The sequence below is a fragment of the Microplitis mediator genome, chromosome 9, assembly GCF_029852145.1.
Source record: "Microplitis mediator isolate UGA2020A chromosome 9, iyMicMedi2.1, whole genome shotgun sequence".
Classification (NCBI taxonomy): domain Eukaryota; kingdom Metazoa; phylum Arthropoda; class Insecta; order Hymenoptera; family Braconidae; genus Microplitis; species Microplitis mediator.
Window position 1 is genome coordinate 12,756,275 of NC_079977.1, and position 25,010 is coordinate 12,781,284.

The 25,010-nt window shown below is 33.9% G+C and overlaps 1 protein-coding gene across 5 annotated transcripts in view; it reads left to right on the forward strand.

Moving 5' to 3' along the window:
• The window catches only part of LOC130674844 (protein kinase C and casein kinase substrate in neurons protein 2), a 139,886-nt gene that overhangs the window by 48,663 nt on the left and 66,213 nt on the right, over positions 1-25,010 (forward strand). For 4 of the 5 annotated variants that reach the window (XM_057480273.1, XM_057480270.1, XM_057480271.1 and 1 more), the window contains exons 3-4: positions 3,742-3,930; positions 20,196-20,219. In XM_057480273.1, coding sequence (XP_057336256.1) covers positions 3,742-3,930; positions 20,196-20,219 — 213 coding nt within the window. The remainder of the gene's footprint in view (positions 1-3,741; positions 3,931-20,195; positions 20,220-25,010) is intronic. The other variant, XM_057480272.1, reaches the window with a different exon arrangement.

The window sequence follows — 25,010 nt, forward strand, 5'->3', positions numbered from 1 at the left end:
TCTGAAAAATGATTTTAATAGGGTATGAAAGGAAAAAAAATTTTCAGCCAAATCGAAAGGGGTCGGGGTCAAAAGTGGTCGATTTGGCGTGGAATGCCCCGTATGTATGTGGGTACGTATGTAAGTATTCTATAAATTTCGAACGGATTAACTAATTTAGATTGTTCAAGTGACATTCAAAGCGGCTAATCAATTCCTACAATTTTTAAGCTTAATCATTACTGTTGGTTCGGAGTTATTTGAAAAGTAAGAATTTTTGAAAAATGATTTCATCAAATATCTTCTAACGTACTTCATGGATTGATTCCAAAATCTATTCAGCTCTAGAACTCTGGAAGCCGCGTTAATTGCCACCTCTACCATCAAAATTGAATCATTTGTTCAAGAGATATCGTTAACAAAAAAATTTCAAAAAACTGTTTTTTAAAATGAAATAAAAAACGTTCAATTAATTATTTCGAAAAATTCTCTAGTGTTGAAGACTATGGAATATTGTGTTGAATGCCACCTCAAACCTAAAAATGGATCTATTAGTTCAGAATATATCGACAATGAAAAATTTAAAAAACAACAATTTCCTTTATTTTTTTCAGACAACGCATAATGTGATTCATCATATGTCCCAAAACTTACACTAGCCTTTTGTTCTTACAGTCTTTGATGATCGCTGTATAATTTTTTGCAATCAGTTCGTTTGTAATGAACAAAAATTTTAAAAAATAACTTTTTCTGACATGGTTTTTCTGATTATTCCTATATTAACGCTTGGGTTTGATTCAAAGCTCATTTAACTTTCCGTCTTAATCATTTCTATAAATCTCTGTCGAATAACATTGAATTCATCAAGCATGATCGCGAGCAACACTCGAAAAAACAATGATTATTGATTATTTTCTACTTCTCCAGCTCTCGGAGGTTTAGCACAATGTTTAAATTGTTTCGAGCTCGAAGAGCCCGAAAATGTAAAAGTATTCGAAGCTATTGTTGAGCTCAAAGAGCTCGACGTGTATTGACAATAATGTTTTCGAGTTTCTTGAGCTCGAAAACATCGGGTAGTTCCTGGTCTGGCCCGCAAAGTCAACTGGTTTCCAAATTTTTTTCGAATTTTTGTATCGCTTTTTAAAAAAGTTATAAATTTTTGAAAATTTTGGATAACAAGATTTGAATGCCCACAACTTTACGAAAGGTAATAAGTATTTATTATAGTACGATATAGTATTTATTATACTACGAACGTACGTACGTACATACACACAGACACTCGGACATCATCGTGAAATTAGTCAGGATAGCTTCCTAGAACCTCAAAACGTCAAAATCTGATAGAAATTCGGTTTTTGCAAATCGGATCGAAACCAATAACTTCCTGAATTTTTGAAAATTTTCAATCTTCTTAGCGGGAAGTTAAAAAAATGAATAAAACTTTTTTTTATTTCTCTCTGAAATGTTTTTTAAATAACAAATCAAACCACTCTGCATCCTTATCAGGAGTTCATACTTTTTTTCATTCTCGCACCTAAGTGGGTGGACGGCATATCTTTGTTGCACTAATACAGTAATCAGGAACTTCGAACGAGTTTTTCTTATGAACAAACGAATATTTTCAAAAAATCAAAGCGCACTCCGCTAAATTAGACAAGAGTGCGTTAATGTGCAGTAGAGTGTTTCTTAAAAGGATTTTTCGAATGTATTACGATCACCTCTCAAAACGTTTTTAACTATAGCAGAAAAAATTTCCTTATAGTTTAAGCTTTTAATTCCAACGGAAAGAGTTGTCGCAAAATTTTTTCTGTGATTTTTCCAAGAAATATTTTTTTTTTTTATATTATTTGACTTTGTGTTTTTTCCAAAAATATATAATGCATTCAATCGATATATGAGATCGGTATATATATGCGACATCATATTATGCCATAGTTTAACATTTAATAAATATTATCGATAAATTAAATTTCTTTAAATATTTGCTTAAGTAAGTCGGGCACTTTTAAGTTTATTATTTGTTTTAAGCAATAAATAATAAACCAAAAGTTTATAGTTTTGTGTATTATAATATAAAAATAGTTATTTATTTACAATTTTCTAACTATAATAAATCATTAATAAAGTAGATCTCATTTAGAAATAAATGTAATAAACTTAAAAAATCACAAAAACAAAATTTGCGGCACGTGGTCTCGTTAGAATTAAGAGCTCAAACTTTGAGGGAATTTTTTCTGTCGTAATTGAAACCGTTTGTGAGGTGATCGTAATAAATTCGAAGAATTCTTTTAAGGAACACTTTACTGCACACTAATGCAAAGTTCCTGATTACTGTATTAGTACAACAAAGATATGATTTTATATAATTAATTTAATATATGAGAGTAGCTATATTATCGATCAACAAAATAATTAATTAGATTTCAGGTCAGTAATTATGTGATTAGAGAATTGAGTGCTCACGTCATCTGACGTACAGGTTGGAACGTAAAAATTTTCTTAACGGATATCGTTAACGAAAAAATTTCAACAATTTTTTCTAAATAACGTTAGAATTGTTAAATTGATTAATTCTAAAATGACTTTAACATTAGAGGGTAAAAAACTGCGTCGAATGCTGCATCAGATATCTAAATCAGTTAATTAATGCAAAAGATATTGATGACGAATAATTTAAAAAATAACGATTAATCTAATTTTCTGAACTATTTTCGGTTTTCTTCTTTTTCTTAGATCGAAGCAGAGCATATTTTTTAACTTCCCGCTAAGAAAATCGACGATTTTCGAAAAATTGGGAAGTTATTGTTTTCACCCCGATTTTCGAAAGTCGAGTTTTCATCAGATTTCGACGCGTGTGTGTGTGTGTGTGTGTGTGTAAACTCTTTGTAACTTTTTAACTAATGAATCGATTTGGATGGTTGAGGTGGCAATCGAAAGAGCTTGTTGGCCCTCAACTTTCCTGAAAATTTCAGATCATTTGATCAAGTAGACTCGAAAATATTGGCGAATTACGAAAACAAAAAAATTTTTTTTTTTAATCTTTTAGTGATTTCTCAGAAACGACTTGAACGATCGACTTCAAAATCTAATCAGCTCTAGAACTTTATAAGCCGCGTCGAATGCCACCCCAACCATCTCAATCGGTTAATTTGTTCGAGAGATATCGTTGGCGAAAGAAATGATAAAAAACGGTTTTTTTCGATTATCTTTGAAGTGACTCATCCGATCAATTTCAAAATCTAATCAGCTCTAGAACTCAATAAAACGCGCCGATTTCCGCCTCAACCATCAAAGTCGGTTATTTTGTTCGTGAGATATCGTGGGAGAAATAAATGCTAAAAAACGGTTTTTTCGAAAACAATAGTATACAAAAGTATTTTCGAGCTCGAAAATGTATCTACAACAATGTTTTCTAGCTCCTTGAGCTCAAGGAGCTCAAAAACAGCGGGAAGTTCTAGGGCTGGCCCGCAGGGTCAACCGATAGACAGATTTTTTTTTTGAGCTAAAAGAGTTTGAACATTTATGCACAATACTGCATTCGGGAAATTTCGGGGCTGGCCCGCAGAGGCAACCGTTCTCCAGATTTTTCATTAAATAATTTATGAAAAATTTATAGGTAAATTAAATGTGTTTAACAATCAGACGAATCATGGAAATTGATTTATTATGTAAAAAAATGATGTTCAATGAAACAGTAAATAAATAGTTTCGTATGTTTGCAATAACTAATTGGTATTTTTTTATCATGATGTTTTCCAGTCGATGATGACTTTGAAGGAACGCAAAGAGATGGAGGATGCATTCAAAAAAGCTCAAAAACCTTGGTCAAAGTTGCTGCAAAAAGTCGAAAAAGCGAAACTGGATTATCATAATAGTTGCAAAACTGAACGGACGGCAGCTAATCAAGAACGTAATGCATCAGCAGACAGTTCGTTATCGCCTGATCAGGTATTGATAAATTTATATTCAGTGCGGGTTTTTTTTTTAGTTGAGTACGATAGGACTGTTCTTCGCAACAGTCAAGTAAGCTGAATTTTAATTTATTTAAGATCATCATCATTTATTTCGTTTTCCCCTTTTTTTTTATTTTAATTGTTGCAGTGTACATCCCCTGTAAAGACTATTAACACTTTTGCCTTTAATCGTTATTGCTACACCTCTCCTATTCTTTGCCTCTATCGTGTGGCTGTAGCCCGACTTCTGCCTACTGTACCGCATCGTAACGTGATGCCCTACACCCCACTTTATGGTGAGAGTATAGCGACAAGAGGAAACCACAGAGTAAACCCATTTCCAGTACAGTCGTAACGAGCAGAGTTCCAGTGATCGATATAATCCCCATTTTACTGATCACTGGATTTCCAACACGTGCCTAGTGCACAGAGACCTCCGCTCAAGCTTAACGCGTGGCTAAGCAATGACCCAACCAAGTACCAACCATGCTCGATGCTACTTAATTTGGTAATTGCCCGAGCCACACGCGAACCAAACGGCTGCCTTTGCCGCTGTCATTACTTTCTTTTCTTTTTACCTTCAATATCTCTGAAAAACATTGTTTAATAACCGTAAAGAAGAAATCATAATACATGGTCGTGACATGAAATTTGATCAACAGTTAAGTTGATGTCTGCGCTTGAATAAAATCAGTTTAAGTCATATGTATCACTTTCCGACCTAATCCTATCCCGAAGGATCCAATTGTTTTAACATCAACACTTGTGACGTCTCATACTAATTCTTCTGCGAATTCTACCTTTACGATAGTGTTTGCTGCTGTCAGTCCAATAGAATTGTTGTTATGGTTGAAGAGTATCCACATCAATCTTCTTTAAATCCTAATGTCTCGTAACAAGTCAAAGTTGATAAAATTAATTTGATGACAGCGCTTAAACAAAATCGGTCTTGATCGTCTGCAGCCCATTCTGTGTCAATACAATGTCAAGTCGATCCATTTTTTTAAAAAATATGTACATGTAACATATTGCGTCATCTGAACATACGAGCCCCTCTGTACAATCTGCTTTAGTTAAGTAAACGACTTGATTAATCGTTTAAAAATCTAATAGCTCTAGACTCCAATAACAACGCATCAATTGCCGCAATAACCATTTCGACAAGTTAATTCATTCGAGAGATATATCAGAAGAAAGAATTAGTAAAACACTTAGTTTTTTAATGTCTTCGAAATTATCGGATCGATTGATTCTAAAGTCAATCCATATCTAGAGCTCGATACGAGGCGTCAATTAACGTATTGAGTATCGAAATCTATTGATTCTTTCGGAAGATATTGATGTCAAAAAATTTCAGTAATAGCGATTTGACTTTTTTTTCTCAAATAACTTATAAACAATGTACTAAATGTTTAAATAAATATGCCACATCTTCCCTTTACAGTCTCCTTAAATCATTGCATAACTCATTAGAATCGGATCGTTAGTTTAGGAAATATTGTCAACAAAAATTGAAATACTTCCAATTCTCTAATTTTTTTTATTTTTTGAGTTTGATAAAAATTTAATTGCTTGTTATTTATTCATTTCTTGAATTTTCCCAGTTCAAGTCAAGGTGTAACTTGTTCAAGCTTGATAAGGATAAGCCTATTAGATTCAAGAGTTTTTTTCGAGATCATAAAGCTCATAAATGTATCCACGGCTATATTTTCGAGTTCAATGAGCTCGAAAGTTGTACGAAGTGTTAGGGCTCCCAGAATCAATCGTTTTCTAGATTTTTTAATTGTTAGGATTAGATTAATCAAGTTTTCTGTTTTAATGTGTCGATCGAAGCACTCATAATTGATATTGGAACGAACTTTCCTTTTCTTCTTTACAAAAATTTGATTCTCTGGAACAAAAACAAATATTTTTTTAATCTCATATCTCCGTGTATATTCATGTTATGAGACTCACAAGGAAGGTTTCCCAAGTGTCCCTCTCCAATTTCGACGAGACTGAGATAGGCTAGACTTCGTCAAAATCTAAGGGACACGTAATTTTTTAAGCTGCGGAAAAACATATCTAGGGAGTGAAACCACCCCTAAAGTTTAGGCTCCAAAGGGGTTTTTTTTTAATTTCACATACTTGCAATTTGAATTATCGAATGGGACCAACGTCATCATTTTCAGGGTTAAAAATAATGAAAAGTGTCATTGGTGTTGTAACAAAGAAGCAAATAAAACAAAAGTTATTCCTAACGGACCCAAATGACGGTGGGATTACCGTAATCTACGTAAATTACAGTAATCCACCATAAAATACCGATTTACCGTAAATTACGGTGGATTTACCGTAATTTCCGGTGGGTTTACCTTAGTTTTCGGTGGGCATACCGTAATGACGGTGGGTTTACCGTAATGTAGGCAATCCACCGTAAAATAAGGTTATCCGCCGTAAATTACGGTAATTCGGTAATCCACCCGAATTTTTACGGGAGATTTACCGTATTCTTCGGTAAATTTACGGTGAAAATACCGTAGTTTACAGTAAGCCCATTGTGATTTACGGTAAACTCACCTTAATTTACGGTAAACCCACCGTAATTTACTCATTTGCCGTAAATTACGGCAAATCTGCCCAAATTTAACGGTAATTTACCTATTCTACGGTAAAGTTATGGTACTTTACGGCAAATTACCGTAAATTTGCGGTAAATCAGGTCTGCTAGGGATAAGGGTTAAAATTCGCAAAACTTTTATTCGAAAAAAACTATCCAATGGATTTTAACGAAACAGACGGCGATCGAAAGAGGAGAAAAAAGTAGAGGAGACGTCTTTTTTGGTTTTTCCGAAAAATCAAGTTTAGGGGGTGAACAATCCCTAAGTTCATCTGCATCGACCAACAAGAAAACTTCAATATTTTTATCAGCATTGGTTTTAATTAATTGAGAATTATGTTTTCATACATTTTTAGCAGCGAGGTTACAATAATAATATTATTTATTTATATTTTACTTATTTGTTTATTGTTAATTCTACATGAAAGATTTTCCAGGTGGTCACCCCCGATTTTTTTGCCGCTAAAATATTTTATTCTGCATAAAATTCTAACAAACTAGAACTCCAAAAGAGTAGAAAAAAACAATAGATATGCGCTTCGGTGTTAAATAGATATTTATGCATATTAGGGTGTCCGTTGTTTTCTAAATTGATTTTTATTTACCGATCGTCCCCTGAATCTTTAGTTTATGACCTAAAAAAAAATATCCAACACTAACAGGCTCTTAATTTTCACATTGAACCGTGCCGAAATCATTTTATAATTCTCATTTAAATAACATGGGATTTTTAGACTTTTGACATTTAATTTTTTTTCTCAAAAACAAATAAGAGTAAAAATTTGATCGAATCATATTCTGATGGGAAATTGGACGCTCTACAAAAAAGTTCTCTTACAAATTTTCGACAAAATAACTCCTTCAAAAGTTATTAAACGTTAAACTTGTGTTTGTTATCAATTCTATAATATTTTAAATGCTATTTTTATTTTTACTTTTTTATATATATACATACATATATATATATATATAATAGGGTGTGTCAAAAAAAAATGATTTTTTTTTTCTTTCGGTCTCATAGTCTCAAAAGTTTATTTGGGACCTAAAAAAAATCCTTCAAAAATATCAGCTCAATATCTCGAAAATTGAGCTGGCGGTTTACAAGTTCATTTTCCCATTTAAAATACACGTAAAAAAATTATTTTTCAGTTTTTCGAGGAAAAATCAATGAAAAAAATTTTTCTTCCGATTTTGACTCTCATACCCTTATAGGAAATCTAATTCCCTACAAAAATGTCCTTGATAGTCATGCTCGTAACTATAATACAAAAAAAGTTACAAGCCTCCAAAGTTCGAAAAAAAAAAAGATTTTTTTTTACTTATAATTGTTGTTTTTACGTTATCGTTATTTAATTGGTGGTATTTTTTTCGAATTTTAATTTGCAATTGTTTACAGAAAATCTATTTTTCCGCAAGAAATTATTATTTTAGCATGCTCATAAAGTGAACGAAAAAGAAAAATATTGAGCTTTTAAGGTATAAATTAATTTAAAACCGTGACGATTAACTATTTTTTTTTACCTGTGTCAATCAGTCAATAAAATATATTTTCTACGAAAGATTGCAAATTATATTCAGAAAACAAAATCACACCAAAAACAGCACAGCTGTAATAGATTGCGCCAAGTACGCGTTCAAATTGCAATAACATATTAACTGTACTATTCTACAAAAATATTTGAAAACACTAAATAATGCAAAGTTAAGATACAACATTCTGCAATAAAATAGTTGATAGAGCGGTTCAATAGATATGAATGTACTTAATATAAAAAGGAAATTGCTAAAAAAGGCGGAAATCATAAAAATATCAAGTATTTGGAATTTTCTTTAATTAAAAAAAAAAAAAGTTTTAGAAAATATATAAATGAAAAAAAAAATTAGTTGAACGTACTTGGTGTGCGTTAACGCAAACAACTTGTTATGTCATAATTCAGTTATTTCATAGTTTGTAAATGTTTTACAATCAATTGATATACTTATTTCGCTTTAATAACGCACACCAAGTACGTTCAACTAATTTTTTTTTTCATTTATATATTTTCTAAAACTTTTTTTTTTTTTAATTAAAGAAAATTCCAAATACTTGATATTTTTATGATTTCCGCCTTTTTTAGCAATTTCCTTTTTATATTAAGTACATTCATATCTATTGAACCGCTCTATCAACTATTTTATTGCAGAATGTTGTATCTTAACTTGGCATTATTTAGTGATTTCAAATATTTTTGTAGAATAGTACAGTTAATATGTTATTGCAATTTGAACGCGTACTTGGCGCAATCTATTACAGCTGTGCTGTTTTTGGTGTGATTTCAAATCTTTTTGTAAAGACATTATATGTATATATATTAGGGTGCTTTTTTTTTGCGAATATATTTTTTTTTCGCTCCCATCCCGAAATTTTGTTAGAAATAGCCCCAAAAAAATTCCCTGAAAATTTGAGCCCTTAATATTAATATTAAGTACTCGACGACAGCGTGTTAAGATTTCCCATTTAAAATACACGTAAACTTGGGTTTTTATTTTTTAAACTTTTATCGATAATGATCGTACTATCAATTTCACAGAAAAATTAATCACACGATATTTAAATTCTGTCAAAATTAATCTCTTCAACTTCAGTTAATAGGAATTAATATATATATATGCTATGAATTCGACAAAAATATCCCAAGCAGCGCCTCTATGTTACTTTTTAAGTTATGAAAAGTTAAAAATAATCAATTACCCTGATAGCCACCCTAACCGTAAGTTAGGGCCAGTTTTTCAAACCGAGTTTCTTTTTATCCGGGTTTTAATTAATATTGTTAGTATATCTATATGTTAATAATTATATAGATATACCAGCAATGATAATCAAACCCGGACTAAAAATAAACCTGGTTTGAAAAACTGGCCCTTAACTACAAGCTACTGCCGTATTTTAAAGGTAACTTGAAGGAAAGTGTTGGAGAGCGAGCAGGTTACCTTTAAGTTGACAGTAAATTGTCTGTTAAGTTAAATTCAATTTGACTACATGTATGACTGTCAGACAATGACGCTAAGTTGATTGAAAATTTCACTTCAAATTGACGTCAAGTTTTTCTGTCAAGTTACATTCAAGCTACTGCCGTATTCTGAAACCAACTTAAAGGAAAGTATTATCCAGCCAAGGTTTGCCAGAAACTTTCTCGTTAAGTTAGCCGAAAGTGTTGCTCTACAGACCTTACTGAGTAAGGTATGGCTATCAGGGTATATAATAAAAAACCTCCAGTAAGTAACTGGTTAAATAACTATATGGCTAGTAATTATGTACAAATTGCAGCTGAATTCGTCTTGAGCGCTGGAAGCCGCCAGCTTTTCAATCCAAGATTCTTAATCTGTGACTTAATTATTGCTAGTATACTTGGATATTTTCATATAGATGTACGAGCAATAATAGTCTAATCACATATTAATCAAATTTCGTATTGAGAAACTACCTTTATGTAAACATGATTATATGTATAGACAGAGTCACTGATTTTACATTTCGGGTAAGTTTTTCAAACCGAGTTTATTATTAATCCGGGTTTGAATTATTATTACTGGTATGTCTATATATTATTAATTCCAGCTTTTTAATTTAAACTCGGATTAAAACAAACCTAGTTTGCAAAACTGGTCCTTAATAAAATCTGCTTAACATTTGTGTATACTCAAATGCTAAGAACGAAAATATTGCACATATTATAAAATATATATTGATGAAAATAAACACAATTTATTGTGTATACTCATGTGCTAAGAAACTAAAATATTCATACATACTAAAATATATATTGATGAAAGTATACACAATTCATCAAAAATTAGAGTTTATAAAATTTATTAAATTTATCAAAAACGGCGCAAGCAAAAATTTAGAAATTAAAAAATGAAAACTCAAATATTAAACTCAAAAATTTCTCATGGAATTGGTAGAGAATGATAAAATATTAATAATGAAATAGGTAAATAACGGTTATAATTCATATTTATCTATTAATTAATCAATTTAAATATGAGAGAGGTTAAACAGGCATATGACACCGGTATAGAGACACAGCCGACTCGCGCCGCCACGTTCACACATATGTATGTATATGTGTTTGAACGTGTACTTGGTTCAGAAAACAAAATATACCACCCATTAAATAACAATAAAGTAAAAACAATAATTATACATAAAAAAAAATTATTTTTTTTCGAACTTTGGAGACTTGTAACTCTTTTTACATTGTAGTTGCGAACATGACTATTGGGGACAGTTTTGCAGGGAATTAGATTTCCTATAAAAGTATGAGAGTCAAAATCGGAAAAAAAATTTTTTTCATTGATTTTTCCTCGAAAAACTAAAAAATAATTTTTTTACGTGTATTTTAAATGGGAAAATGAACTTGTAAACCGCCAACTCAATTTTCGAAATATTGAGCTGATTTTTTAGGAGGATTTTTTTTAGGTCCCAAAGAAACTTTTCAGACTATGAGACCTAAAGAAAAAAAAATTCATTTTTTTTTGACACACCCTAATATATATATATATATATATATATATATATATATATATATTTATGCAATATAACGGACTTTTGAGGACACGATTGCGTCTACGATTCTTATCCGATCTTAATGAAATTTTCCACACTTATTTTATGTGTATTTACCACGGTTAAGTTCGAAGATGGGCTGAATCGGTCGATTAATTTAGAAGTTATGGCTGATTGAAATTTTACCAATTTTTTTAAAAAATCAGTTTTTATTCGATGTTGAAGCTCATATAACATTAAAACTAAAACTGATCGACAATTTTAGTAAAAAGTATCATAAAGCTTGTTTAGTAAGCTTTAATATTTGACCTTAAACTTTATGTTTTGACCCTTTTTTCCAATAATTTTATGGCCTTTTGAAAATTCTAATAGAATCAACAAATGTTGCAAATATGGTGTTCACTCTACATAACTTATGCATTTCCCATTATAATACAATTTTTTCAATTGAATTTTATTGTGAACAAAATAACTTGTAAATTTCACAGCTATTTTATATTTTAGAAGTATTTATTTTCTTAATTATGATGTATCAAATGTACCTCTAATCCCTATGATTATCACTGGTCTTGCCATCGTAATAGCGATTACAATTATGATCTTATACTAATTAAATTTTCTATACTTTGTTTACGTGAAGTTTACTTTACTACATTACCTATATAATGTTTTGTCAAATCGACTATCTGAAGTTCTCTATCGAAAATAGTCGTCTTTTTTTACCCTCACTCTAAGAAAACGAGCCTAATTTCATATCATGACCATACACTAACATGTATCACAACATCTGTATGTATGTAACTTTTTAGATAGATTAATTGGAAAATCTACCTTCCATTTCAACTGCCGAATGGCCTTTTTAGGTAGATTTTTTTTTAAATCTAACTCTTGTATTTGTCCTCATGGTCGATTTTTCAAGTGATTTCGTCGTAAACTATCATAATTAGTTGAGTAGAGTTCAAAAATACCATTCGTTAAAAAATTTATATATGTATATATATATACATCACGGACGTAGCGAAAGTACACGAAGCTTTTCAAAATGATTAATCTCGTGACTGCACAAAGTTAGTCTTAGGTATAAAAAAATTCCTCCCAAAAGAGCAGTTCGAAATCTCAATCCTGCTAAGAGCTCAATGAATATTTATTTTCTCGTTTGAATTACATGTGAAAAAATTTTATTTTGGTTTTTTAGAAATAAAAATATTAAAAAATTTTTTTTTTTGAAAATTAAAGTACATAGTTTCGTAGGAAATTTAATTATCTACGAACAAGTTTCCAAGTTTTTTCTGCGAACAACTAACAGAAAAAAAGTTATTGAGGTTGAAATAATCGTGAATTTAAAAACTTAACGTATACACAGTATTAAAGATAATTTCCGGATTTTGTTGCATGTACATGCACAGTTAAAAAATTTGTGTTAAATTTAACATAAATTACATGTCCCAAACGGTCCACTCGATTTTTTTGTCAATTTAACACATGATACTTGTGTCAAGCAATCATACAGGCTTAAAACTTGGTGAGATCAGATAACACATTCAACTTTAGTCACTTGATGGTGTCAAATAATTGACACAGAATAATTAATCATTGAATTTTTATATACACGAAAACAAAATTTTCAACTGTCTGTTTATACGCTGAACCTATATATTATGTATAATCAGTCACCTGTTTCAAAAAGATTTCTGAGATCTCACTTATTTTCCGTATGAATTTCGATACAAAAAGATTTTTTTTTTTTAAATTAACATTTTTTTCTTTCTGTATTTTTAAATTAAAAAAAAGGTTCTGTTTTGAAAGTAAGGAAAACTTTTTTTTCGTGTTCAAAAAAAATTCACAGATGGCCTAAGCTAAACCAAAAAACCTAAATTTTTGTCAAAAAAATGTTTAATATAATAAAAACAAAGTTATACTATTTAATATAGTTTAGAGCTTCATTACTTAAAAAAGTAACTTAACTTCCCGCTATGAAAATTGAAAATTTTCCAAAATTCAGGAAGTTATTGGTTTCGGTCCGATTTGCAAAAACCGAATTTCTATCAGATTTTGACGTTTTGAGGTTCTAGGAAGCTATCCTGACTAATTTCACGATGATGTCCGAGTGTATGTATGTGTGTACGTACGTATGTATGCAAATATTCATAACTCTTGAACGGATAAACCGATTTTGATCTTTGAGGTGTCATTAGACGTGGCTTGTTAATATCTGAAAGCTGCAAAAATCTGAGCTTCATCGGTAGGGTGCGTTCGGAGATATTTCGAAAATACAATTTTTTCAAAAATGTTTTATTTGGATAACTTTTAATTTTCTCGATGGATTGATTCCGAAATCTAATTAGCTCTGAAACTTCATAAGCCGCGTCGAATGCTACCGAAAAAATCAAAATCGGTTCATTCGTTCAAGAGAAACCGTTGAAGAAAGAATTCAAAAAAAAATTTTGTTTTTGGTTTTTTTAAAATTTCTCAAAAACGACTGGATAAATCAATTTCAAGATTTGATCAAATTTAGAACTTGATAAAACACGTCGATTGCCACCTCAACCACCTTAATCGGTCAATTCGTTTACGAGATATCGTGGGAGAAGGAAATACTAAAAAATTGTTTTTTTTGAAAACAATGGCATACAAAAGTATTTTCGAGCTCGAAGCGCACGAAAATGTATTTACGAACATGTTTTCGAGCTCAAGGAGCTCGAAAACCGAGGGAAGTTTTGGGGCTGGCCCGCAGGGTCAACTGATAGACCGATTTTTTCTGTTAGTACTACGAAAAAAAGACTTGAACACTTTTTCGTAGAAAATTTAATTTTCTACGAAAATGTGTCCTTCGATTTTCGAAAAAAAATTTTTTTAATACTTTTATTTAAAAAAAAAAAAAAAAAAAAAAAAAATTTACATGCAATTCAAAAGGAAAAATGAATCGTCGTTGAGCTCTTAGTCGAATTAAGATTTCGAGTTGCTCTTCTGGGAGAATTTTTGTTTTACTTTGAACCAACTTTTGAGACCATAAGAAAAAAATTTTTTTTTTTTTTTAACCACCCTAATATGTAAAGATATATATTTAACACCAAAGCACGTATCTGCGGTATCTCCCTACTCTTGAAGTTCTAGTCTTTTAGAATTTTATGTAGAATAACATATTTCACCGGTAACAAAATCGAAGGTAATCACCTGGCAAATCTTCCATGTAGAATTAAAAATAAACAAGTGAGTAGAATATAAATAAATTGAATTATTATTGTATCCTCGCTGCTAAAAATAGATAAAAAATAATTCTCGATGAATTAAAACCAACGTCAATAAAAATATTGATGTTTTCTTGTTGATCAATGCAGATGGACTTGGGGATTGTTCACCCCCTAAACTTGATTTTTCGGAAAAGCGAAAAAAGACGTATCCTCTACTTTTTTGCCTTTTTCGATCGCCGTCTGTTTCGTTAAAATCCATTGGATCATTTTTTTTAAATAAAAGTTTTGTGAATTTTAACCCTTACACCTTTTGTTTTATTTACTTCTTTATTACAACACCGATGACACTTTTCATTATTTTTCACCCTGAAAATGATGCCGTTGGTCCCGTTCGATGATTCAAATACAAGTATGCGAAACTTGAAAAACAACACTTTGGAGCCTAAGTTTTAGGGGTGGTTTCACCTCCTCGATATGTTTTTCCACAGTAAAAATAAAATACGTATCCTTTAGATTTCGACGCAGAACAACATATCTTAGTTCCCCGGTATCGGCAATCGGTCTACACATACACTTAAATTAAAACTTAAAATCTAAATCTTTTGGAGATGAGAGACACGACCGGTGGTAGCGACATGTCCTGGTGTGCTCAGTATGCTAGGTTGTGCAGAGAGGGTCGCGGTTCTTATATTGCGAAAGAAGTCGATTAGTTACATTAAAATTAATATAAAATAACGAAACGAAACCAAATAAGATACCATAAAGATGACGCGAGAATGCTGCGAAGGGCCCAAAAGGCCCGCGGTCTAGTACTTCCGGTTCGTCAAACAAATAAATATCTGAGTATGACATCAGGAACCTCTCGATGACAACGAATCACAATATTTACCACACTTCCAGATAAATCAAAAAATAAAATAAATAATTAACGCGGTAATTTGGGACGACAATCATCACGACAAAACGGCTCCCCAAGTACAAGACCTGGAGCCACAGGCTCCGAAAACGACAGTAGTCGAGGGTTGCGGTCGAGGCCCATCTCGGCGGCTCTCCGACTCGCCACCACTCACTCTGAAACTCCAAACTTGACTACTGGGTCCACTCGTACACGAGTGACTCTGAATTTCAACTCTCTTACTCGCCGGTATTTGCACAACTACCACACAATAATCTCCCACTGTAACTCGCACGCTCCACTCCTTCTCTTTCAATCTCACATTCTCGCTTCTCCATCCATCCTTACCTCCACAAACATCCAAGCTGTAGACTCAAGGGCCTTCCCGTAATGTCGCTCCCCGTGATATCCATAGTTGGCGAACCTTTGGCTCCCTCGAGCATTGCAAACGAGGCCTGCCATCCCGAAATACACGTAAACGTACTCCAGCTAACTCCGGGTACCAACATGAACGGGCGGCGACATCTCAGTCGCTCCTCCGCGATTACCACGTCAACCCCGAGGGCTAAGCCTAGGCATAGTTGTCATCTCTGGATGGGAGGCACGTTATCTTGGCCACTATCCGCGACTCAGCCCGACATTCCTCGTTGAATCCACACTCCATCACACAGTCTCTCCAAAACATACCGCGTACCGTACCCGTATTCCTCCGCGCTCTCAACTTACCACACACACTTATACTCCGGGCTCTCAGCTCACCATCTACTACACTCAACTCGACACACATACTCACTTTTTCTCTTTCTAATACACAGACTCACACTTACTCCATCTTCAACTCCATCTCTTCGGGGATGTAACATCACAAGTTATAATCGTTATGATCGAAGGGAATTTTCGTAGGTTCAACCAAGCAATTAAAAATCTAAGTTGACCAAAGATGACATTTACATGATATCCAAGTTAATAAATTCTATTGAATAAAAAAAAAAAAAAGAAACCATTTCTATTGCTACGCAACAACAAAATTTTAAGTATAACCTGAGCATATGAGATGTGTTTTCTTAGATTTTCTAAACTTTTTATCATTATTATTAATATCATTATTATTATTATTAGTTCCTTTTTAGTTAAATGCTCAAGGGGTTATCCCCGGTAGTCCGACTCTACCGAGGGCCTCAGCTGAGCGCCAAATCGTTACTGCTGCGATGTTTCATCAACAAGATGATCAGCAAGCGCAGCAGGCCAAGTTTCTTTGCCTTATGAGACGGAGAGACCCGAGAATAACAGCCTTTTGCATCCGCGATGCCAGAAACTCAACTTGCGCTGAACAAGTTGGTATTCTAGCTAATGCAGACACAAATGACTGTTCCATCCCTCCTAGGACGCCAACAATGAGTACGACAAGTTTGACACGGTAACCTGGGTAAAGTTTGCCAATTTCGAACAGGAGATCCTGATATATCTCGTGTTTGTGCTCTTCTTTAACCGTGATGTTATACTCAGCAGGTGCTGAGAACTCAATGACATAAATGTCACGAGTGGTTTTATCGAAGAGCACAATATCAGGTTTGTTGTGATCTATTTTCCGAGTTGTTGCGGATGCCACGTTCCAATAAATACGGCAACGGTCATTCTCAACAACTTGCGGAATATCTCCTGGCAGATAAGGCAGCACTGGTGTTTTATCGATACCGTGCGTATGTCTAAGGTGGTAGTAGAGTACTCGTAGAGCAGCATTATGACGCTGAACGTATGCACTTCTTGCCAGCACAGGACATGCTGACAAGAGATGCATAAGCGTCTCGGATGTTGCTTACACACCCTACACAGTGTGTCTGGTAGCTGCATCTGGAGTACTTTCGCACGGCATTCGAGGGTATTGATTACACCATCTTGACAGGCAAAAATATATCCTTCAGTCTCGGACATCAGGCTAGCTGCCTTAAGGAAGGAAAACGTCAGCTGGGTGGACAAGCCATGATCACGCACGTGTTTAAAAAACACGCTGTGCATGGACTTGTCCATGTGTGTACTGAGCAGTTTTTGCTGCTCAGCATTCCTGACGACACTCTTAAATTCCTCCTTAGGGAGTTCAATATGAGGGTTTACTCTTCCGAGACCGAGGGATTTTGCCGCGTACCTTGCTGCCTTATATAAGAACGCTCCCTTCTGCAGATTCTCATGACTATGAACAATCTGCATAAGGAAGTCGTTCTCATCTGCTGTGAAATTGACAACTTCGTATGTTAGACCCAAAACCAAACGATCATGTAGACACTCCAAGCTCTGTAGACCTCTCCCTCTGATGTGCCGGGAAAGGTATAATCTGGTGACTGAGGACTTAGGGTGCATGTTCCGATTGATGTTCATGACTTTGCGTGTCTTGATATCGAGATCTCTAAGCTCTTTTCGGGTCCATTTAAGGACACCGAAAGAGTAGAGTAGTACTGAGACAGCAAGCATGTTTGTTGCAGAGACTTTATTTTTTCCGGAAAGTTTTGATGACCAGATTTTCCGGAGTCTCCGCTTATACTCGCTGCAGAGAGTCGTTTTGATTTTCGAGTCGTCCTGCATAGGACTCCCGTCAATCCCTAGATATTTGTACGACTGTCCGGCGTCAAGATGGTCAATGACGCTCCCATCTACTAACTCGATATCTTCACGCAAATCAGAGCACTAAACCTTCACCAGATTAACGACCGCGCACTTGTCCAACCCAAAAGCCATGCCCACATCCCGTGTATACTCCCCTACGATATTCGAGGCTGTCTGAAGGTGTTCCTCATCAGGAGCATATACCTTCAGATCATCCATGTAGAGTAAGTGGGTGATCGAATACTACCGATCAGTTGGTGGGCCCACTGAGTATCCACGGGTACGGCGTAGCGCAACAGATATCGGCAGCAGTGAGATGCAAAACAGCAGAGGGCTCAGGGAATCTCCCTGAAAGACACCTCGTTTGTACTGTACAACTTCGATCACAAGTTTGTCGTTGCCGCATGATATGTGGAACCGTGTTCGCCAAAGTTGCATCGTACGCTGTATGCATCCCACTGTATCGCGATTGACCCCAAGGCATTTGAGCAAAAAGAGAATGAGCTCATGAGATGTTGAGTCAAATGCCTTACGGTAGTCAATCCAGGCCATTGACAGGTTGCGCTGATAGCAGACCGCGTCTTGAATGACACAACGATCTACTAACAGATTCTCTTTGCAACCTGATAGGCCTCTTTTACTGCCACGCTGTTCGTATATCTGCTGCCATACAGGATCTATCTCCTGCAGAATGCGATTGTTCAAGATTTTTGTGAAAATCTTATAAACCGCATTCAAACAGGTGATAGGCCTGTAGTTCTTTGGGTCGGACAAGTCACCTTTCTTAGGAATGAGCACGGTTCGCCCTTCTACATGCCAGCATGGAATAGGTTCGTTGCCTCTGATAAACGCTGTAAAAATCCGGGCCAGATGGCTATGGATAGAAGTAAGTTTCTTCCACCAAAATAAGTTAATGCCATCCGGACCCGGAGCAGCCCAGTTCTTACCATTATCCAGAGCCAAACGAACTTCTTCCATGCTGACTTCAGGGCTCTCTTCATCAGCATTGTCGTTTCGATGGTGGCGACAAAATGCCTCGAAGTCGTTGAGAGCTGGAGTGTCACGATTCACGTTCGGTTGATCACCATACAATTCGGACCAGAAAGCTTCTACTCGCTCGATAGATGGGGGATCGTCAGAAACAGATGTCTTAGGTGTCAGAAAGCGTGAAGGACTTAACTGAAACAAAGAGTTATCGGTTAGCCGTTTCAGCTTTTTCTCTAGTGACCTTTCAGCAGTCACCAGAGCCCGCAACCTGTTAAGGGAACCTTATTTGATGTTAAGAAGATTCTCCTTATTCAGTGTGTGATATTGATACCGAAGTCCAGCCGCAATACGGCGGACTTTAGGCGTAAACGCTTCACGAGCATTTACGTACTCAATCACACACTGAATGCGGGAGACATGTTTCCGGAGATCATCAATCTTCAGTGAAAGCTGCCCAATGCGCCCTCTCATCTTAGCCTCAGGAGAAGAAGTATTATTTCTTGCCGGAGGTAAGAGTGAGGAAGCAGCATCATAGACAGCTTGATTGATGGTGAGTAGAGTAGAATCCTCCTGAATCCGAGTCGATAGCTCGTGGTTTTCCGTGTCAAGTTGGTCTTTGGGGTAGTGTGTCTTTTTAGAGACACATACTTGTCGTCTTTCAAAATCATTGTCGGCGTCTTCGGAAGAACGGCGTCTCTCCTGATGGAGCTGTGCTGGAAATGACAGACGGTGAGATAGCCGTCTGTTATTTAACAGTGACTTTCGTGTTCGCCGAAGATGAGAGGCATAATCACGCAGATGTTGCTGTGAAAAATGGCTATGGTTAGGGTGCATATCGCTCCAGAGAGCATGCATCCTAGCCATATAACCTCTCCGCTCCGGTTCACTGTTATTATAGCACATCAGGAGATCGGCTCGTAATTCCTCCGTCCACCTAAATGCAGTCCGTTGTTCGCCAAGGTCGTCATCATTCGGAATCTTGGTGCTCCGCCCAGCTAGTGGGTAGCCCTCATCCGAGAAGGGCTGGTTGTGGGGAACACTTCTGTGTTCAGGATTATCTTGAACTCAGTTTACTTCACATTGGGGAGTTAACCCAATGCAAAGGTTGTTGTGCGCTTTGTAGGCCAGCAGATGGAAGGCCGGTCTACTTTGCCCACGATGCGCCACGGGGTAAATAGAACCCCCGCTGGCCGCACAACATGCACCGTGGGCATTATTATTATTATTATTATTATTATTATTATTATTAGTATTATTATTATTGTTATTATTATTATTATTATTATTATTATTATTATTATTATACATTGTCCCAACATTTAGTTTTTTTTTGTTTTTATAATCGTTGTGTGCTATGTTCTCTATTAATTCTAAAAAGAAAAAAACTAAAACTGAACCAATCATTGACTTCTTCCTAAAAGTGAAACAAATTTGTTTTCAGCAAGCAGCCCGAGGTTCTGATAACGTACGTTTATTTCAATTATAAGATATTATTCAGCATTTACTATGAAAGCGCATGTTTAAAGCAAGTTTTTTTATGACACTAGTAGATTTAATTGACAAGCAGAACGAATTAAACGCGTTCTAGATGTGAAAAATTAGATACTGTGCATGTCTCCATAGAACTTAAATATCTATTGTTAATACTAACCTACTGAATATTTATCTTGGATGTATTGATTGTAAGCATGGAGCATATTATTACACATTTTTCTATTTTTACATTTTTTAATTAATTCTACTTAATTGTTATTTGAAAAACTTAACTATTGAACGATTTCAACAACATACAGAAAAACGACTGTTAATAGGAAATGTCAAGTGTTCACTCCAGTTTCGGCGTTCACAATCGGTATTTCTATGCTATTATTAATTATTTCATTGTAAAATAATAAATAAATTTTGCCAGAAGATTCTACTGATAATTCTTTAATAGAATATAAATTTTTGAATATCTTTATAGCATTATTCGAATACGCTCGCTTCTTATACAATTCAGCTATGTAGCTAGCGTATTCGAAGTACTTAAACGAGATGATGAAAAAATAAATTCGCGTTGAATTACTTCCACGAAAAATGCGATATCAATCATGTTATTTGTAATCACCTTTACTTAATAAGTATTAACTATCTCTATCGGCTAAATGTTATTGGATTATAGAATGTCAATGAAAGAAAACTGAGAATTTTTAGTAAAGAGTTAAAAAAAAATTCATCTTTAGACAAATAATACACGTGGTTAATATTTAAATGGTATACAAATAATTTGTTTGCCATTCTAAAATTTTCTTTTTTTGTTTAATATTTGGTAACATTAAATATTATTTATTAACAATAAAACAAGTTAAACTCAGGAAGCCGTCATAATTGCAATAGGAACCGCTAAATACAATATTTTGTCAATGGTCATGTATTAGAAATTGATTTTTGTTTTATTTTTAATTTTCCGCTGAGAAAGTTGTAAATTTTAAAAAATTCGGGAAATTATTGTATTCACCCCGATTTTCGAAAATCGAGTTTTCATCAGATGTCAACGTTTTGAGGTCCTAGGAAGCTATTCTGACTATTTTCAGAATGATGCCCAAGTGTATGTATGTATGTAAGTGTGTGTGTGTGTGTGTGTGTGTGTGTGTGTGTGTGTGTGTGTGTGTGTGTGTGTGTGTGTGTGTGCGTGCGTGTGTGCGTGCGTGTGTGTGTGTGTGTGTGTGTGTGTGTGTGTGTGTGTGTGTGTGTAAACTCTTTGTAACTTTTTAACTAATGAACCGATTTGGGTGTTTAAGGTGGCAATCGAAAGAGCTTGTTGGCCGTCAACTTTCCTAAAAATTTCAGATCATTTGATCGAGTATACTCAAAAATATTGGCGAATTACGAAAAAAAAAAAAATTTTTTTTTAGTTTTTTATTGATTTCTCAGAAACGAGTTGAACGATCGGCTTCAAAATCTCATCAGCTCTAGAACTTTATAAGCCCCGTCGAATGCGACCACAACCATCTCAATAGGTTAATTTGTTCGAGAGATATCGTTGGAAAATGAAATTGTAAAAAACGGTTTTTTCCAAATATCTTCGAAACGGTTGAACCGATCGTTTTCAAATTTTTATCAGCTCTAGAATTCAATAAAACGCGCCGATTGCCACCTCAAATGTCAAAATCAGTTAATTAGTTCAAAAGATATCGGTGCTAAAAGGTTAAAAAAACGACTTAAAATGTTATTTATTCCGGATAAATCAAAATATAGTGCATTAAAATGTGTCTGAAATCATACCAACTCTTCGTCTTTATAGACTCTTTCGATTATTGTATAATGTCATCTAACTTGTGCTTTAGTTTATATCATATTATCAGCAAAAAATTAAAAAAACCCAGTTTTTAATATTTTTCTCGGATATTACATATATTATTGCTCTGACCTAAGTTAAAACTCATTAAAATCTTGATTTTGATCACTGACATTGATTTCTGCCTCAATACATTAATTTCATAGAACATAATTGGGAATATAAATTTAAAAACCGCTTTCTTCAGTAATGATTTTTGATTCTTAACTTTTCAAACTCCAGTATAAAACGTAACTTGTTAGAGCTTAAATAGCTCATAAAAAAATAATCACATGCAATAGCATTTTCGAGCTCGAAAAGCTCGAAAATATATTCACAGTAATGTTTTCAAGCTCCTTGAGCTCGAAAACAACGGGAAGTTAATAATATAGAAATAGGAAGGACATAATATATATATATATATATATATATATATATATATATATATATATTAGGGTGATCCAAAAAATAACAAACTTTTTTTTTTCTTCCAAACAGGTTCAAAAGTTTCATTTAGATAAAAAAAGACGCCTGTGAAAATTAGAGCTCTTAATATTAACATTAAGAGGTTCCTCATCGCACTTTTCTATTTTCCATAAGAATAACATAGGAAAAATTTTTTTTACGTCTTCTGATTTTTTTAAGTAGCTAACGATGCGTCATAGGAATAAATGGCAGGCATATTTTTGTGGGGGTTTGAATGCTCTACAAAAAATCTGTCTATCGGTTGACCCTGCGGGCCAGCCCCAAAAGTACCCGCTGTTTTCGAGCTCCTCGAGCTCGAAAACATTGTTGTGGATACATTTTCGAGCTCTTCGAGCTCGAAAATACTTTAGTGTGCCGTTGTTTAAAAAAAAATACTTAAGTGTGCCATTGTTTTAAAAAAAAACCGATTTTAGCATTTCTTTCTCCCACGATATCTCAGGAATGAATTAACCGATTTTGATGATTGAGGCGGCAATCGACGTGTTTTATTGAGTTCTAGAGCTGATTAGATTTTGAAGTTGATCGTATAAGTCATTTCTGAGAAATCAATAAAAAACTAAAATAAAAAAATATTATTAATTCTTATTCTTTGTATAACTTGTAAACTACATGACCGATTTACCCCAAAATCTAATCAAGACTAAGTTTTGGTGAGCTCTTTCGATCGCCACCAAGTACGTTCAAATCGGTTCATCCGTTCCAAAGATATCGTCGGACAAAAAAAAAGTTCATACACACACACACACACACACACACACACACACACACCCACACACACACACGGACGTCCACCCGGGAATAGTCAGAATAGTTTCCTACACGGGAAAAAATGCTGAAGTAGAATTTACCACACCAAACTAGTAAAAATTTTACTACACTTTGTGGTCGCCGCAATAACAACTGTAGTAACATAAGCCACAGTGTGCGTGATATTTTACTACTATAGGAGTTCTGCTTACTACTGTAATGTGGTAAAACTTTGTAGTTTCCACAACTACTCAATGTAGTATAAAATACTTATTTTGTGGTTTTGGGAACCACACAATTTTATATGAATTGGTATCTGTTACTATTTTTGGAGTATACAATACCAGATTACTTGTACAATCTACTCCAATGTGTGGTAAAATGATCGAAAGAAGAAAATAACAGCGCTACCTACAACTTTTTTACTCCATTCTGTGGGTATCCTCAACTTGTGTCAGTGTATTTAATATTATAAATAATATTATAAAACATTATAAATAATAATATATATAATTTAAAATAAATATATATATATAAAATATAATACAAAAAAATCGGTCTGTCAGTTGATCCTGCGGGCCAGCCCCAAAACTTCCCGCTGTTTTCGAGCTCAAGAACCTCGAAAACATTATTGGGAATACATTTTCAAGCTCTTCGAGCTCGAAAATACGTTTGTATGCTGTTGTTTTCGAAAAAAAACGTTTTTTACCATTTTTTCTCCAACGATATCTCTCAAACGAATGAAACGATTTCGATGGTTGAGGTGGCAATCGACGCGTTTTATCAAGTTCTAAAGATGATCAAATTTTGAATTCGATTTATTGAGTCGTTTTTGAGATATTTCAGAAAAAATAAAAAAAAAATTTTTTTTTAATTCTTTCGACAACGGTTTCTCTTGAACGAATGAACCGATTTTGATGGTTGAGGTGGCATTTGACGCGGCTTATAAAGCTCTAGAGCCCAGTCCATTTTGGAATCAATCCATCAAGCACATTAAAAGTTATCAAAAAAAAACATTTTTGAAAAATTTTTATTTTTGGAATATCTCTGAACGAGCCCTACCGATCAAGCTCAATTTTCTTACAGCTTCAAGATATTAACAAGCCGCGTCGAATGACACCTTAAAGTTCAAAATCGGTTCATCCGTTCAAAAGATACAGGTATTTACATACGTACGTACATACACTCGGACATCATCGTAAAATTAGTCAGAATAGCTTCCTAGGACCTCAAATCGTCGACATCTGATGAAAATTCGATTTTCGTAAATCGGGCCGAAACCAATAACTTCCCGAATTTTTGAAAATTTACAATTTTCTTAGCGGGAAGTTAAAAATTTGTTTTGTATTACCTGTCGTTCTTCCTAAATGACTCTTATTAAATTTTATTTCTATGCTCTTATCAGTGAATCGTGATTTTAATGCAATTTTTTAAATCATTGCCTATGGAGTATTTGTTATTTATTAGAATTATAACTTTTAAAACGATGTTTTTTATATTGTCTATTAATAAAAATTAATACGTAATTATTTTAAGTTTATGCTTATACGAGAATTAATAGATTACAAATATATTTTTAAAATTATCCTTATCGGGTATTGATAAAAAGTATGCTTTTGAAATTTGAGTCCTTATTATTTTAAGTTATTCATTAATAAATTCATTTTTATATCATTTTAATTTGATATACTGTAAGTCCGAAGAATC